The sequence below is a fragment of the Equus quagga genome, chromosome 7 (genome assembly GCF_021613505.1).
Source record: "Equus quagga isolate Etosha38 chromosome 7, UCLA_HA_Equagga_1.0, whole genome shotgun sequence".
Taxonomy (NCBI): Eukaryota; Metazoa; Chordata; class Mammalia; order Perissodactyla; family Equidae; genus Equus; species Equus quagga.
In genome coordinates, this window is record NC_060273.1 from 3,446,468 (window position 1) to 3,462,390 (window position 15,923).

A 15,923-nucleotide genomic window follows, 5' to 3' on the forward strand; every position below is an offset into this window, starting at 1 on the left:
TACTGAGATAATTTGTCACATAAATAAAACAAAAGAGAAAAAAATCACAGGGTAATAGCCAATGATATCAAAAATGAATTTCACAAAATCCAACATCTAATAAATGAGGAATAGATTATGCCCCAATTTAAAATGACTGCAAACCAAAGCTCACATTATACTTAATAATAAACAGTGGACACATCTCTACTTGATACAAGATAGGGATGCCCAAGAGCATAAACACTGGTAGAAATACAGTTGGCCCTCCGTATCTGCGGGTTCCCCATCTGTGGGTTCAACCAACCTCGGACTTAAAAGCGCACAACGGTTACAGCCGCACTGAACACATACAGACTTTTTTTTCTTGTCATTATTCCCTAAACAATACAGTATAACAACTATTTACATAGCATTTACATTGCATTAAGTATTATAAGCACTCTAGGCATGATTTAAAGTACAGTCGTCCCTCGGTATCCATGGGGGATTCGTTCCAGGAACTCCATGGGTACAAAGATCTGTGGATCCTCAAGCACCTTACATAAAACGGCACAGTACAATGAATACAGTTGGCCCTCCGATTCCACGGATGCAAAAACTGCAAATATGGAGGGTTGACTGGATATAGGAGGATGTGTATAGGTTATACGCAAATACTACACCATTTTATATGAGAAACTTGAGCATCTGTGGACTTTGGTATCCTGCAGGGGTCCTGGAACCAATCCCCTGTGAATACCAAGGGACCACCATACTGGCAAGAAGACGACCAAAGTATCAATAATGTAAAAGACGACTGTCTACTAGGAAAACCCAAGAGAATCACCTGAAAAAGAACTGGAATAAATAAGAGAATTCCATAAAGTGGCTAGATTACCAAAGGTACATATATGCATCAAAATCTTTCCTACATTAAAATAACAGTTAGGTAATGGAATAGAACAACTCATCCCCAACAGCAACAATAAACCCATTAATACATCCAGAGATAAACTTAATGAGAAAGGCATATTACCTATATAAAGAAAACTACACTATGCTTCTGAGCAACTTAAGACTCCATGAAAAGGCATAACTTATATGTATAAGATGAGACAACTCAGGAAGCCACAAAACTGCTAAAACGGCAAATTCCTCCTTAAATGATTTATAAAGTTCGTTATAACCCAAATCAAATCCCAAGATTTTTATTCGTTTTTAAGAGTTTGAAAAATAGTACTCAAGTTTATCTGAAACAGTGGTTCTCAACTCTGGCTGCCATGAAAATCATCTGAGGAACTATAAACTATATTAATGCTCATGCATACCCCAGAGATTCTAACTCAATTGGTCTGCAGTGGGATTCGGGAATATTTTTTTTAGAACACCCCAGATAACGTTGATGTGCACACAGGGCTGAGAACCACACATCTGGAAGAGTATCTTATAAGAATGGCCAAGAAAATACTGGATTATTGAGAAAGCAACCAGCTCCAACATATATTAAAATTCATTATACAGCTGGGACAGTTATTTGTTGGCACAGGATAAGCAAAGATCAATGAAAAGAAAGTCCAGAATTAGACCCAAACCCTATATATGTGAAAACTAAACAAAATATACCAAAAATGGTATTTCCCATTGGGGGAAAGAAAAGATGGGTTAGCAGTATCTAAATGGTACTGATATGACTATAATTTGGGAAAAAAAATACAGCTAGATCTCTATAACTCACTCAAGCCAAAATAAATTCTGAGTTAAAGATGTGAAGTATAAGGCGAAAAAATTCAGGTGGGTATTTCATAATTTTCGAATAGAGACTAAACATGACATAAAACCCAAAAGCCATAAAGGGAAAAAATGGATACATTTGTTTCTAAAAAAACTGAAAACATCCACTTGGTAAAAACACAAAACTATCAATTGTACTGTAAACCTATGTGGCCACATTCCTAGTAAGACAGACTTTAGCAAATAAAAAGGAGGGAAAAATTTACATTTATTAAAAGGCTTAAACCTTTAATATACAAAGAACATTAAAAATACAAACCAACAAGAAAAAATGGGAAACAATGCACCAGAAAAACAGACAAAATGAGCAACAGCAAAGTACAAATATCTATGAACTTATGAAAAGACATTTTACTTGAGACAATTTGCCTAAGAGAATGGCAAATCAGTAAAAGAATGATATCAGTGTTGGTGAGGGTATAATCTGCACAACAGTCTTGAAGAGTATTTGGCAATATCTACGTTTATTAGAAATGCCAATATCCTTTAATCCACAAATTTCACTTTCAAGAATTTATCCAGCAGATACAGTCACTGAACTGTACAAAGATGTATATACAAATCAAAACGGGTATAACAGCAAAATACTGCAAACAACCTAATTTCCAGCCAGTAGGGCACCAGTCCTACAAACGAAGACATACCCACTCAGGGACTACTGCCGTCCCATACCGAGTAATAATGACTGAAGGCTGTGTCCAACAGGGAACCACTTCCAACCTACAGTGTTAAGCGGCAGGAAGGAGGTGTACGTATACATACAAACAGACAGGAGTTACACTATACTACTCTTTATGCTTAGGGGAGATACACACACACACACACACACACACACACACACACACCTCTCTCTATGCCTTTCTATGCACAGAGATACACACACACACACACACACACCCCTCTCTCTATGCCTTTCTATGCACAGACCAGCCCTGGCAAGATAGATAAGAAATAGTACTTGCCTTTGGTGATAGAATTTAGGAGAACCAAAAGTTAAGAATTAAGGAAGAGTAACTTTTCAGTTCTTATCCTTAGTGCTTTACTTCTTTTGGTTGTTTGTTGTTAAATCATGGGCATGATCACTTTCTAAAAACAAAATTAACTGGGTCTTTGACCCAGTAACCTAGCTTTTCAAACTCTCTTCCATGATGCCTGTGGATATGCCCACACAAGGAGAACTCACTGTGGCACTGTTTGCACTAATGAGAAGTCAGAAACAATCCAAATGTCCATCATCAGAGGACACAAATCACGGTGCATCATATAATGGAATACTCTGCTATGAGGGAAAACAGAAAACTCTGTGTGCACTGACACGGCAAGGCATCTAGAGTATACTGTTAGGTAAACCAGCAAGGTGCTTATGTAGTTTGGTTCCGTTTGGTATTTAAAAAGGGTGTATGTTAAGAAATACACCTATACGGAAGTGGTTATCTGTAAGGTGTGAGGGGCTGCTTTTTTATTCTTATTTGAATTATTTTATAGGAAATACGCACTTCCTGTGTAATGATAATTTTTAAAACAAAATTATCTTTAAAAAAAGTTTATTTTTCCTTGTGTGCATTTAAAAGTCTTATTTGGCTCGCTATCGTTATGTCAGAGAGAAGAATGGCTTACAATGAATGCCTCTTGCTCTATTTGCCCACCACTATCGTTTGTTCTTTTGTCCCACCAAGGCCATGACAACCCGCCAGTCCCCACCCCCTCCTCTGCTGTAGGCCTCTTTGGGATACCTATAGGGAACAGAGATGACTGCCCCACATCACTAACACGGCTTACTTTCCACACAGTGAACACTCACGAAGTGTCGTGTGAAAGAAAGATCGTTCTGTACAAAGGAATGAAAAACCTGGGCGGATGGAGGAACATGGAGCTATAGGATGGAATCGGCAAAGCGCAGACTGCAGGAAACTCCCCAGAACAAAAAAGAAACAACAAACAAAACCACCAGATTCTTCAAAAGATAAATTGTAAGGGGCCTAGAGATTAAGAGATTCTTAAGAGTCATATCAACTGATTAAAATATGGGTTATTCAGATTTTGAAAAACAACCTGTAAAAACAAACTATGACGTATGAAACCACTGAACATTTGAATATTTAGTGGACATCCGATTAGATGAAGAAATCGTCCATTTACTCACATGTGAGAAGGGCACGTGTTTGGGTATACCAAGTCTAACTTCTAGGGATACATATTATCAATGGCTCTCCAAGTAGAGTCAAGGGCCCAAAACTATTTTCATAAAATACTAAGACATTCTTTGCCCCTTTCACTCTCATTCTCTCATAAGAACACAGAGGAGTTTTCCAAAGGCTCCGTGACATGCAATGTTATTGTGTTTAACGGCAAATGGAATGTGTGTTTGTGTTTTAAAAGTCCCTGTTTTAGTATCTAATGTAGCAAATATTGAAAGATATAATCCACATTTTAAAGAAATCTCCTTAGGGCCCTCAATAATTTTTATGATTATCCAGGAGTTCTAAGATCAAGTTCGAGAAGCCCTGAATTATGTTATTATGTCTACAAAAGTATATGTATATGATTGAAAAGTATTTGTGTAATTTCTCCAAACTAAAAAGGTTTATTTTTGTAACTGGGTAGCATGGAGTGGGGTGATGAGTGAATTAGGAAGGAACAAACACCAATCTATCCAGGAAGCCCAAACCCACTGGAAAGCCCTTCTCAAGCCAACTTGAAAAGGCACATGCATACACAGACCCCTCTCCAAATGCCAGGGCAACAAAAATTTTTCACATTCCCCCTCGCTAATGTTTCAAGAGATAGATGCAATTTTAATGTTGGAAACTACTTCACTTTTCTTTCTTAAGTTTAAGAAAAATCCTCTCCTTACCTAAGATGCTCACAGGGCTTCGTATCCGCCACCTACTGCTTGCAATCAACCTTGGGGGGAAACTGCGTTCTGCTCTTATTTCTTCCTTTCCCTTAAGCGGGACTAATCAAATCCAAGGAAAAGCCCAAACTGTTCTACCATTCTGGAATTTGCTGTACCAAATACTGCCTGAAACAGGTGCCCTGGTGCTGCAGTTTAGAAGCCTCATCTCAGAGCTTCTGTGCTGTTCGTTACTTCAGCGGGAACCAGCCCGCACTCTTTTCCCTTGTCAGCTTTCATCTTTTCCAGGTGTCTCAGATCTACCTTGGCATTTTGCTTTCCCTGCTCTCCAAGTTCAGTTCCTACTCTACATGCCAAATGCATGGCTGGTGGCTGCACACCCCAGCCCAGGCCTTTCCCTAGAGCAGAGCTTTCAACCTTGAGCATGCCTCACAACCACCTGAAGGCTTCTTAAAGCCCACAGTGCTGGGCCCCACCCCCAGCTGCTGAGTCAGTAGCTTGGCACTTCTAACAAGCTCTTGGGTGATGCTGATGCTGCTGGCCCAGAGACTGCGCTTTGAGAACCACTGCTCTGGCGCTTCCTCTGAGAACTGAGGGCCCAAGCTGCCTCCTGGCTCTGCCATGCCACCTCTTCCCTGTTAACTGTGGCAGGTAGCTAACCAGCTTGGAATACGCATCTTCACTAAGTGGAGACTGTGACAACAGACACTTCACCAGGTGGTGTAAAAAGGAAAGGGAATACAGAGTAAGAACCTGGTCAGTGAGGTAAAGTGAAGGTAAAGCAGCCTTTACCAGATTTGCTGATGCAACAAAAAACCGATTCCAAGCAGAATTTGTCTCTTTCAACCATGTGGTCCTATTTCTACACATTTTCCCCAGAGGTTGAAAACTGGTAGCAAGTCCAACCATATTCCCTGTATTTTCAACTGCCTGACCTGTGGGCTGTTCTAATGCTGGCTTCTTGAAGAATTCCCACTTTAAGACATGGGACAGAGATCTTTATCCCAGAAAGAAGGGCTCCAGATAGGAAATCTGTCTCTTCCAAGTAGGAGAGGCAGGAAGAAAGCCTGAAGGAGGAAAGGAACATGTCCCAGGTTAGTAGAAAGCATTCAAAGCTCTGAAACTCACTTACCTTGGTCATGCCTCCCGCCTGCGCCGTGTTCAGTCCCGCATGACTGGCCATTTGGGGTGAAACCTGCGTTAAAGTCTCAGCCAGCACACTGCTCGTGGCCCCCTGCATAGCCGGAGCAGGGTACGGCATTCCAGCTCCCCTTCCTCTGCCAGCAGCCCCAAGGGATCCATTCATGACTTGCGCCTGCCCTTGCTGGGCCTGGTTCATTAAACTATGGCCAGAGTTACTATTGAGGAGGCCTGGATGGGTCTGGTTAAAGTTAGCGTTCATGCAGATCCCAGGTCCTGTTTGCGACGTGGCAGGGCTGCTGGTCACCAGCCCCACTTGCTTTTGTGCTTGCGGATTCAGTGCTTGGGAAGCAGGGGGAGTGGGCCCAGAGGTGCTGGCCGCCTGTTTGGGCAGGCTGGGGGCGGAAGAATCTCCCTGGTTCAGAGGGCTCTTGCCCATGGCACCTAGGCTGCCCAGGTTCGCACTGTTCGGCTGCCCTTGGGCCTGGCCGCCGAGGCCCTGCTGCACGGGGCTGCTGGCGCTCACATTTCCTATTCCTGGGTTGATAGTAGAGCCGCTGCCTCCACGCAGAAGCTCCGACAGTTGTTTATGTTTGGAAGCAGCATCTGGAACAAGGTTCCCACTGTTTAAAAGGCTTAATTCTCCTCCATTGGGGATCAGCTCATCGGGAAGATCATTTTCCAAGTCAAACAATGATCCAAAATCTAGAAATTAAACAGAAATGGAAATGAGAAACTAAGCAGCCAGAATAGCTCTCTGTCACATGTTACTGTGATCTTAACCTAAAGGGGGTCTAACAGAGACATTAGTATGTCTTAAGGGTAATGTCAAAATGACTTGAAAGTTCATGTGGGAAAATAAAACGAGGAAGAATATTTTTCAAATTCTGAAGACAGAAAAGTTAAACAAGAGGAGGGCTAGCCCTACTTGATTTTATCACATATTCTAAAACAATAATTAAATAATGTGGTGTAAGGACAACAGTAGATGTACAAATTAAAGAAAAACAATGGGAAGTTAAAAAATTTGCTGAACTGTAATGTTAAAATGCTTTTAAGAATATGTGTAAAAAAAGTAATTGGGCATCAGGTTAGATGAACAGCAATTTCGGCAAATTAAAGCCAAGCTTAAGTGATTGACATATTTAAAAGGTAAATTAAAAAAGGCAGCCTGAACAGAAAATGAGATTTCTCAAAGTGTTGAAGCTGCAGAAAATAATAATAAAGATATAGAGAAACTAAAAACAGTTAAAAGTACAAGAAAATAGAAGCTTAAAAAATACCTGTATCATATGAAAGAGGTTAATTGTCAATCATACAGAAAGATGAAAAGCATACTGACTTCTAAGTATAAATGCACAAAAGATAAGCAGATACGTATCACAAAGGAAGATAAAACAGTAAACAAAAGAGATCATCCTTCCTGGTGATCAAACACGACAATTAAAGCAACTCCTTTCTTCTGGTCCCTCTCAAAGTAACGTTCCTCTAACATGTGGTCTATATATGTCATCTCTAAGCCCCCATCGATGATGCATTCTTCAACCCACAACAACCTGGCTATGTGTGCATGTGTAAAGGACAAGATATGCAGAAATCTCTAACAGCAGAACAAATGCAAAGAAGACCCAGAGGCAGCGTAGCCTAATGGTTACAGACTCCAGCCCCAGACTGCCTGCATTAGAACCCCGGCTCTGTGTCTAGCCCCCCACTTATTAGCTCTGTGACCTTGGGTAAGTTACTTAGACTGTCTGTGCCTCAGTTTCCTCATCTGGAAACTGGGGGTGATAATGACCACTACACCTCATAGGGGTGTTGTGAGGACTAAATGAATTAACAAATGTAAAGCATGTAAACAGTGCCTGTGGTTGGGAAATACTCAGTATCAGCTATTACTATTATTGTTATCCAATCAGAGAAGGTTTAATAAATTGCTATTACATTATAAAACATTGAACATCTATTAAAATAATCATGAAAACTGTAGAAATGCAGGAAAATGTTTTTATGTTATGTAAAACATGCAAATGGAAACTGTATGCAAAACGGCACAGAGAGTAAGACCAGAACTAAAGCAAGTGCACGTGGGCAGTGGCTGGAAAGTAACACACCAAAAAGAAAGTCGGACTGGTAAAGTGAGCGGATGAGTGCATGTAGCTATTTTTTTTTTAATTTAACATAGCTACTCCTCCTTCCACTATCCACTTTTAGAAAAGTGAAAACTGTTCTCCATGGGGCAGACCCTAACGACTGCTCACCCAACAACCCGCCTCGGGCAGCTGCTCGCAGGTTCCTATAAGGAAGGGCAACAGTTCCCGGCCACAGAAGTGAGAGTGACCGGAGGAGCGAATCTCTACAAACACTTTCCCTTTGTGGTGACACAAGCCCAGCTAAGGAAACTGAAGGCAAGTCAACCAAGAAAGTTTTGGAAAAGGTTTTCCCTCCTAATTTTAAGGGATGCTCAGAAAGAGATCTTCCTCTTCTTCACCAGATTTCATCATGGAATTGTGGCAACCCTCTTCAACCAGGAGAGGAGACTTCACTCTCACACTAAGGATGGCTGCAGCAAAAACTACAAACACTTGGGCTGGTGAAGCCATCTCTGAGCTGAATTATCCAACCGTGGAACGTCGCTGCCTTCAGACTTCCTATGACGTGAGGAAATACATTTCCTATCATTTAAGCCATCCAGCTGGAGTTGTAGCTGAAGGCACCCTGATATCTCCATTATGTCTATGGATGAAGGTCAAACTCCTTCGTATGGCATCTGAGGCCATCAGGAGGTGGCCCCTGTCCACTTCTCAGTCCTCTTTCTCCCCGTCCTCCTGATGCACCCTACGTTCCAGGCACAACACAGTGAGTTGCCCCATGCATCAGCAATCTTTCTTCTGGACGCTCTCTCTCAGTCTAGGAAACCCCACCCTTGGCCCTTACTCGGATTAAACTTGACTATGAAGAGTGTCTTCAGGCCGCCCGTGCAGAACTCACCGTCCCGCTTTCCAGTCTCCAGAGCTCTCTGTACACAGGCCTAGTAAACCACCTTCAACAAAGACCTATTTCTTCCGACCGGGCTGGAATTACATATTACTTGTAAGCGTGCGTGCACACGCACGCACACACACACACAGTTTCTACAGAACCTGTGAGAGTGAGCTGCAGACAATACGAGACTTTCCTCCCAAGTACTTCACTACACAGCTCCTAAGACTCTTACATAAGCACAGTACATTTATCAAATTCAGGAAATTTAACATTGATACACTTATACAATATGTTGTACATTGTATGATATAATATATTGATAATCCTAACTCTCATTTGGCCAGTTGTCCCAAAAATGCCCTTTATGACAATTATTCTCCTGGTCTAAGATTCAATTCAGGACCCCACTGCACTTAGTTGCCATGCCTTTGTCTTCTCCTTTCATCTAGAAAGGTTCCTCAGACTCTGCTTTTCTTAACTCTGACATTTTTTTTTAAAGATTGGCACCTCAGCTAACATCTACTGCCAATCTTTTTTTTTCTGCTTTTTTTCCCCAAATCCCCCAGTAAGTACGTGTGTATTTTAGTTGTGGGTCCTTCTAGTTGTGGTATGTGGGACGCCGCCTCAACGTGGCCTGATGAGCGGTGCCATGTCCGCACCCAGGATACGAACTGGCAAAACCCTGGAACACTGAAGCGGAGCATGCGAACTTAACCACTCGGCCGTGGGGCAGGCCCTGTTAACTCTGACGTTTTTGAAGCGGATAGGCCAGTTGTTTAGTAGAACGTCCCTCAATTTGGGGTTGCTTCCTCATGGTTATGGGACATGCAGTAATGAAGAGACGGCAGGAACCCATTCCTGGCTACAGCGGACAGCCTGAGAAAGAACCACTGATTAGGGCTTGCTGCTGGCCATTACCCAGCTTCTGCGTCTCAAAGTGGTTTTGTGGGTTCCATTCCATAGTTTTTATGCTATTGTGTTGTCCTGAATCTGGAGATTCACTAAGGTCTCCAGAGACAAAGATCACATGAAATAAAGTAAAAACAAAACAACCCTCTAACATAATTAACATTTTGCTTGTTGCCTTCCAAGTTTTGTCCAAATGCACACACATTTTTACTCAGTACTCTTTAAAAAAATCAACCTGTGATCTTTTTAATGCAGTGCTCCTTAATCTATGAACATGAAAACGAAACTTCCTCTAAACCAGAAAGTGGGAGCCATTTTGATAGAGATCGGGTTTCCTCTCTATTTGTGGGGAGGGGACGAGGAGGAAGAGCCGGTTCCAAGCACCATAAACCAGAAAGAAACTGAGCTCCAAAGCTCCTACATTTATAGTTTGGAACCACCTGCGAAGCGCCCAACTGCTCTTCCAAGCGTCCCCACGCACTTTTTCTAGGAGACCACAGCCAGGCAAACCCGAAAGCACAGTTAAACACAGCAGGGGCAGCATCAGGGGCCCTGGTTCTGTGTAGGAATTAGAAATGGAAATGAAAAAAGAACATGCGAAGGGGAACACCCGAGTTCAAATCCTTGCTTAATCAATTAGCCCTGTGTCCTCTGCATCTTAATGGCCTTGTCTGTGAAACGGGGACAACATCCCAGGGGTCCACGGTGAAAGCCGGACAGGAGCACTCTGTGCCACCGATATGGTTATTTTACTCCATCATGCACAAAAACTTTACAATTTCTTACCTCTAAAAACTCACCCACTATCCTGACTCTCTCAAATTTACCAGTTTTCTTGTATGGTTTATTCTAGTTCCAGTCCAAATGCACCTGTGACTTTTACAGTCAGAGCAGGCTCATTTTCTGGTTTTGGTTTTTTACTGGTCTGCCACATTCTGTCCACCTTGACCACTTTTTCGTATCCTGTTTCAGTCCAAACACATCTCACAGCTGTAGGGGCACAGAAAGGGCTGACTAACTGTACTTATGTCCTCACCTGCCTGTCTAAACACATATGAGCATGTACACAACCAAATATACAACGTGTGGCTTTTTAAAAAGACATGACAGGTAGCACAGGGTTTGTGGAAGGCACATCCATACCCACACCATGACCCTTCTTCTCACCATTACTGTCACTACTTTTCCCTAGTTCAAAAAAGTGGCAAAGGAGAGTGAAGAAGGAAAGCCAGGATATTGCAATATAATATGGCTCTGCTTTCTGCACAACAAAGAGTCCTCACACATGGGTTAAGCAATAGCAACCTGAATCACCGGAAGTTCCTAAGATTCAAGATTGAGCACTCCCACTTCCAGTCCCAGGTAAGTTCCCTTCTCTCCACCAAGTCACCAAGGAACCCAGGAGAGAGCAAAGCTGAGGCTGAATGAGATCCATGGGCAGCGCGCTTTCCAGGGCTTCACCCTTAGCAGAAACTTCCCCATCACACAACAAGGAGCAAACAGAGCCTGTCACTCTTCCACAGCCAGAGACAGAAATTTTCCCTCCTTTGGGGCTTGCTGGCCACCAACCTGGAATTCACCCCTTTCATTCAGCTGATGGGAGAGAAAAGCAGCCACAGGCCTCCCAGTCTCTATCACACTCATACAAGGCTGGGGCGCCCATACAGTGGCTTAGGAAGGAGAAAGTCCTTCCTAACAACCAAACTCAGCCTGCCTCAGGGGACAGAAGGTCTTCACCAAGCATGGGAACAAGATACGTTTCACTTCTAGCTGCACACAGAAATTTCATTCCAGGGACAATCACTTCTAAACACTAAAAGACAAGTGGCATCCCACACACGTTCTAAGATCCATTCTTACTCATCATTATCAGAAATCAGTATTTCACCTTAAACAAGCAATGAACTACTATCAGGTACTCTGAAAAAGCTTTTCATTTTACAGAATCGAATACCAGGTAAGTGGCTGAATCAATTTGTCTAGCCAATAACATTTAAAAATAGTTTTGTTTGAAAAAAGTTTCAAATGCATCAGCTAAACAAATCGTCCACAAAACACATCTTTCCCCAGGTTTTCTAAAGTGTCCTCTTTCTGTCACAATACCTTATTTTTCCCCTTGAATTGCATTTGGAGCCCCAAATTCTCTGTATTGGCAGAGCTGACTTTTCTGTCACACACGTACAAACCAGTTTATCACACCTTCTATTGGCCAGCAGTATGAACTCTTCTATACCCTAGAGACATAATGAGTGAGCCTTTAAATCATACACCAACTTCCCAGTATAACTCACAAGGCTGAGGCACCCTGACAGCAGGGATCCGGCCGGCCAGCACCTAGCATCAAATGCTCAGCACACAGGAGCCCTCAGCCAGCATCTGCGTGCTCAGTTACAAAGGACACACAATATCAATGTCAATAAGTTACTTGTCCAGCCAAAGATATAAAGTAGTTATCTTAACATTTATTACTACTTTCTTAAAACAGAAACAAAGAACAAAATTCAATAATGGACTCTCTTGAAATGTTACATTGTCCTACTCATCCTTCTCTTGACACCTCTTTTCTGCTGCCTCTTTATCTTCTAGGGGACCAGTCAGGTCTACTTCACTCTCTGGCTCAGTCTCAGTGACCCTCTGTGCTATGGTTGACGTGAAGAGGAAACAGCGTAACAGAGAATGGGAACTAAACTACGTGAGAGTTTAGATGCCGCTTTGTGTCCACGTTTCCTACCTCCAAGCACGACACTTTCTTCCACAGACGTCTTCTCCTCCCCACCCCACCCCCCTTATTTCTCTCCACAGCCCATGTTCGCTATCAAAAAGGTCTACTTTCTTCAATTTTTTTCATAATTTCTTTAGATTTTCTTTGGCATTACTTATAATATAACTCTGACTACTCAAATGCTTCTCTTAAATCTTTCAAAAGCTAAGCACCTTTTTCATCCACCTTGGAAAGATTTACAAAAAGATATTTTAATTCCTAAGTCAACAGATACAAAAAACTGATCCAACAAGGGCAATGCATCCTGAAAATGCTCACTTCTAAAGACGAGGAACCCAAAGAATGGCAGACACTTTCACAGGGTTACTATTCTTAGATGACCTAGAGACCCTTTTAGCCCTCCTTAGTGCATTTATTATTTTTTTATTTATTTTTTTCCTCCCCAGAGCCCCAGTGTATGGTTGTATATCCTAGTTGTAAGTCATTCTATTTCTTCTATGTGAGCCGCCACCACAGCATGGCCACTGACAGCCTGGTGGTGTGGTTCCACAATCGGGAAACGAACCCAGGTAGCCGAAGTGGTGAGTGCTGAACTTTAAGCACTACGCCATCAGACTGGCTGGGTGCACTTATTAACATATTACCAATTAGACACAACAACGCAGAAAGCACAGTCTAGTGTAATGAGAAAAGTACCCAGCCAGGTCTTGATTTGGGTCCAGCTCTGTCCCTTACTACCACTACCTCCCTGTGTGTGCTTCCTCCACTCTTAAATGGAAATGAAAACAGCAACTGCCTCTAGGATCACTGATGAAAGAATTAAACCATACGACGTGAATACAGCACTTAGTCTGGCACCCAGGAAGGGTTCAATAAACATTAGGCATTATTATCACTGTCAAATCCCTATTTTCCAAGGTTGCTATGAGGACTGAGGGACATATGCACATCAAGGACCTGGAACCCCATGCCTAGCACAAGGTTTGTGCTCAATGACCGTCATTTCTCTATGGTAAAGTCCTAACAATCCATGGCAATTCTAGCAGAATTAAAGCTTACTTTGCTTTGAAAATTCTTGAGGATTGTGCAAACAAATAGTGGAACAACTCTCTAACAATGAAGAATTAAAATAAAAATTTTTTAAAAAAGGAAAATCAAAAGAAAAAAAGCACACTTTTATTAGTATTTACGCCATTACAAGTAATTTTTATCTAGGCATTTAAACAAGTTCCCAAAAGATATCTAACCTTTATTTTTTTTTTAACAATGACTATTAGGAGATAATTAAGGCAAATTCCTTCTAAAATCTTCTGTGATTCAGACTTCTTTTATGCAGACACATCACCCCTTAATTAGTACAGAATAATGAGGTTTTAGTTCATTCTGAGCAGTGATCTTATACTGAGCAAAAAGTCTTGCCCTTCCTTGGGACCATTATCTGCTAGTCAGCCAAAGGGGCTTGGCTGGGCAATCCGCCTCCTGCAGGCTTTCCTCCGGTGGGAGGAAGTCCCTACTCTCAGGCCTTTGCTCCGCACAGGGCTGACTGGGCTTGAGACTTAAATAAATGTCTGCTTCCCCCACCCAGGATCATAATCTAATTGAGGAAGACAGGCCATGGACATCAAGTCACAAACTGAAACTGATAACACATACATATCGGATTTCACAGCCAAGTGGAATAAGGGAGTGAAGAGAAACAGGAAAGGCTTCAAGTAAGAGGCAAGCTCTGAGCTGTGGTGAGTTTCAAGAAAAGGAACTCCAACATGGCAAGATTCCATCTGTGGGTATGTGAGTTTGTTTCCATGGGACAGATCGCACTAGAATGCTCTAAATGAGGAATGGACTTCCTGGGGAAGATCACTGTTAATACCACTTAAATACTCGTTCATCATACAAAGCAGAGCATATGATAGAAAAATAGTAAAACTCAAATTCTACCCTCTAGTACAAACATAAGTGTTGTATTCAGGGTTCTAAGACAATTTAATTTATTAAATCCAAATATATAGCTCATTTATGGGACAAATATTCATGTTACAAAAAGATTCATCCGGGGGACTCTTTTAGATGGAAACCTGCCTAGTAAGTACATTTAAATATTTAAATTCCATGAACTATACAGTTTGAAGCGAGGAGAAGGAAATCCAGATACTGCATTAGATGAAACTAAGTGAAATAAAACTACAGTCTTAGAAACTATCATGTAAACCAGAAGGGAAATATCTGATTTATAAAAATGCACTTTAAATAATTTTTCAAGAATAAGTTTACCTAGGAAAGGTAAAATCTACTTTGCCTGATAATTTACTGTTAAAATTTGAGCATTTTATTTTTTTCATTACCAAATGTACTTTATGGTTACTCTGCATCAGGTATCAAGAAATCTTGCTTCACTGAATGTTTGCTAATATTTACCTTCCACTTCAGGAACCCAGGAGTCTTGAGTGTTCTGTCACACTGGACCCAAAATCATCAGAGTCCTGGAATGGCAGCCAGCCTCCCATCTTCATTTCACTCACACAGAAGTTCCAGGGAAGTGCCATTCCCAGACAGGTAGGACAATTTTAAGTTTCCTAAATATAGTTTGTGTGCTGCCTCCCTCAGCCCTGAAGGGTGGAGAAAAGCCTTCACGGGACAAAGGTGGAACAGAAGGTGCTGTCACAGCAGCAAGCCACCGCCAGACCAACAGCAAATCACCAGCAGTCCCTAACCAGATGGTCTGGAGCAGAGGGAACAAAAAGAGGTCCACTGTTCCCCACCACGGCTGAGAGGGGCACCAGCACCCAGGTAAGGCATCATAATCAGCTGCCCATGCATCCTGCAAGCCAACTGAAAGTCCTGGAGGAGGAGGAATGTGAAGGCTGAGCTAGGACCCAACCTCTGCAGAAGCAACTCCCGAACCCAGGTGCCAGGCCACCAGGTAAATACAAGGAAGCCAGACACCGAGAGACCAGGTCCCCTGGCCCAAATGCTGGGAGCTGTAGCTGGCAGGTAGCAACACCAAGTCAGGAGAAGAGAGAAAGACCATATTCTGGACTCAGAGGAGTCAGTATACAACATATGGAAGTGTGTGGGCCATATGAGAGCCCACAACAGGAAATGAATGTATTAAGTACAAAAAGTACACCAACATCCAGACAACGGAATATTATTCAGTGCTAAAAAGAGATGAGTTATTAGGCCATGAAAAGACATGGAGGAACCTTAAATGCATATTACTAAGTGAAGCCATCTGAAAAAATTATATATGATTCTGACTATATGACATTCTGGAAAAGGCAAAACCTGGAGACAGTAAAAAGACTGCCCAGAGCTGGAGGGGCGGGGAATGAACAGATGGAGCCCAGCGGATTTTTAGGGCAGTGAAAATACTCTGTATGATATTATAATGATGGATACACGTCAGCATACATTTGTCCAAACACAGAGAATGTACAACACCAAGAGTGGACTCTAAGGTAAACTATGGACACAGAGTGATTATGATGCGTCCACTGTAAAAGATGTACCACTCTTTGGGGAATCCTGATAATGCGGGAGGGGCAGAGGATATATGGGAAATCT

The 15,923-nt window shown here is 42.1% G+C and overlaps 1 protein-coding gene across 1 annotated transcript in view; it reads right to left on the reverse strand.

The window, feature by feature from the left end:
• CREBBP (CREB binding protein) overlaps positions 1-15,923 on the reverse strand; it is a 130,926-nt gene that overhangs the window by 100,432 nt on the left and 14,571 nt on the right. Inside the window, exon 2 of the mRNA XM_046668628.1 lies at positions 5,739-6,451. Within this exon, the coding sequence (XP_046524584.1) occupies positions 5,739-6,451 (713 nt within the window). The remainder of the gene's footprint in view (positions 1-5,738; positions 6,452-15,923) is intronic.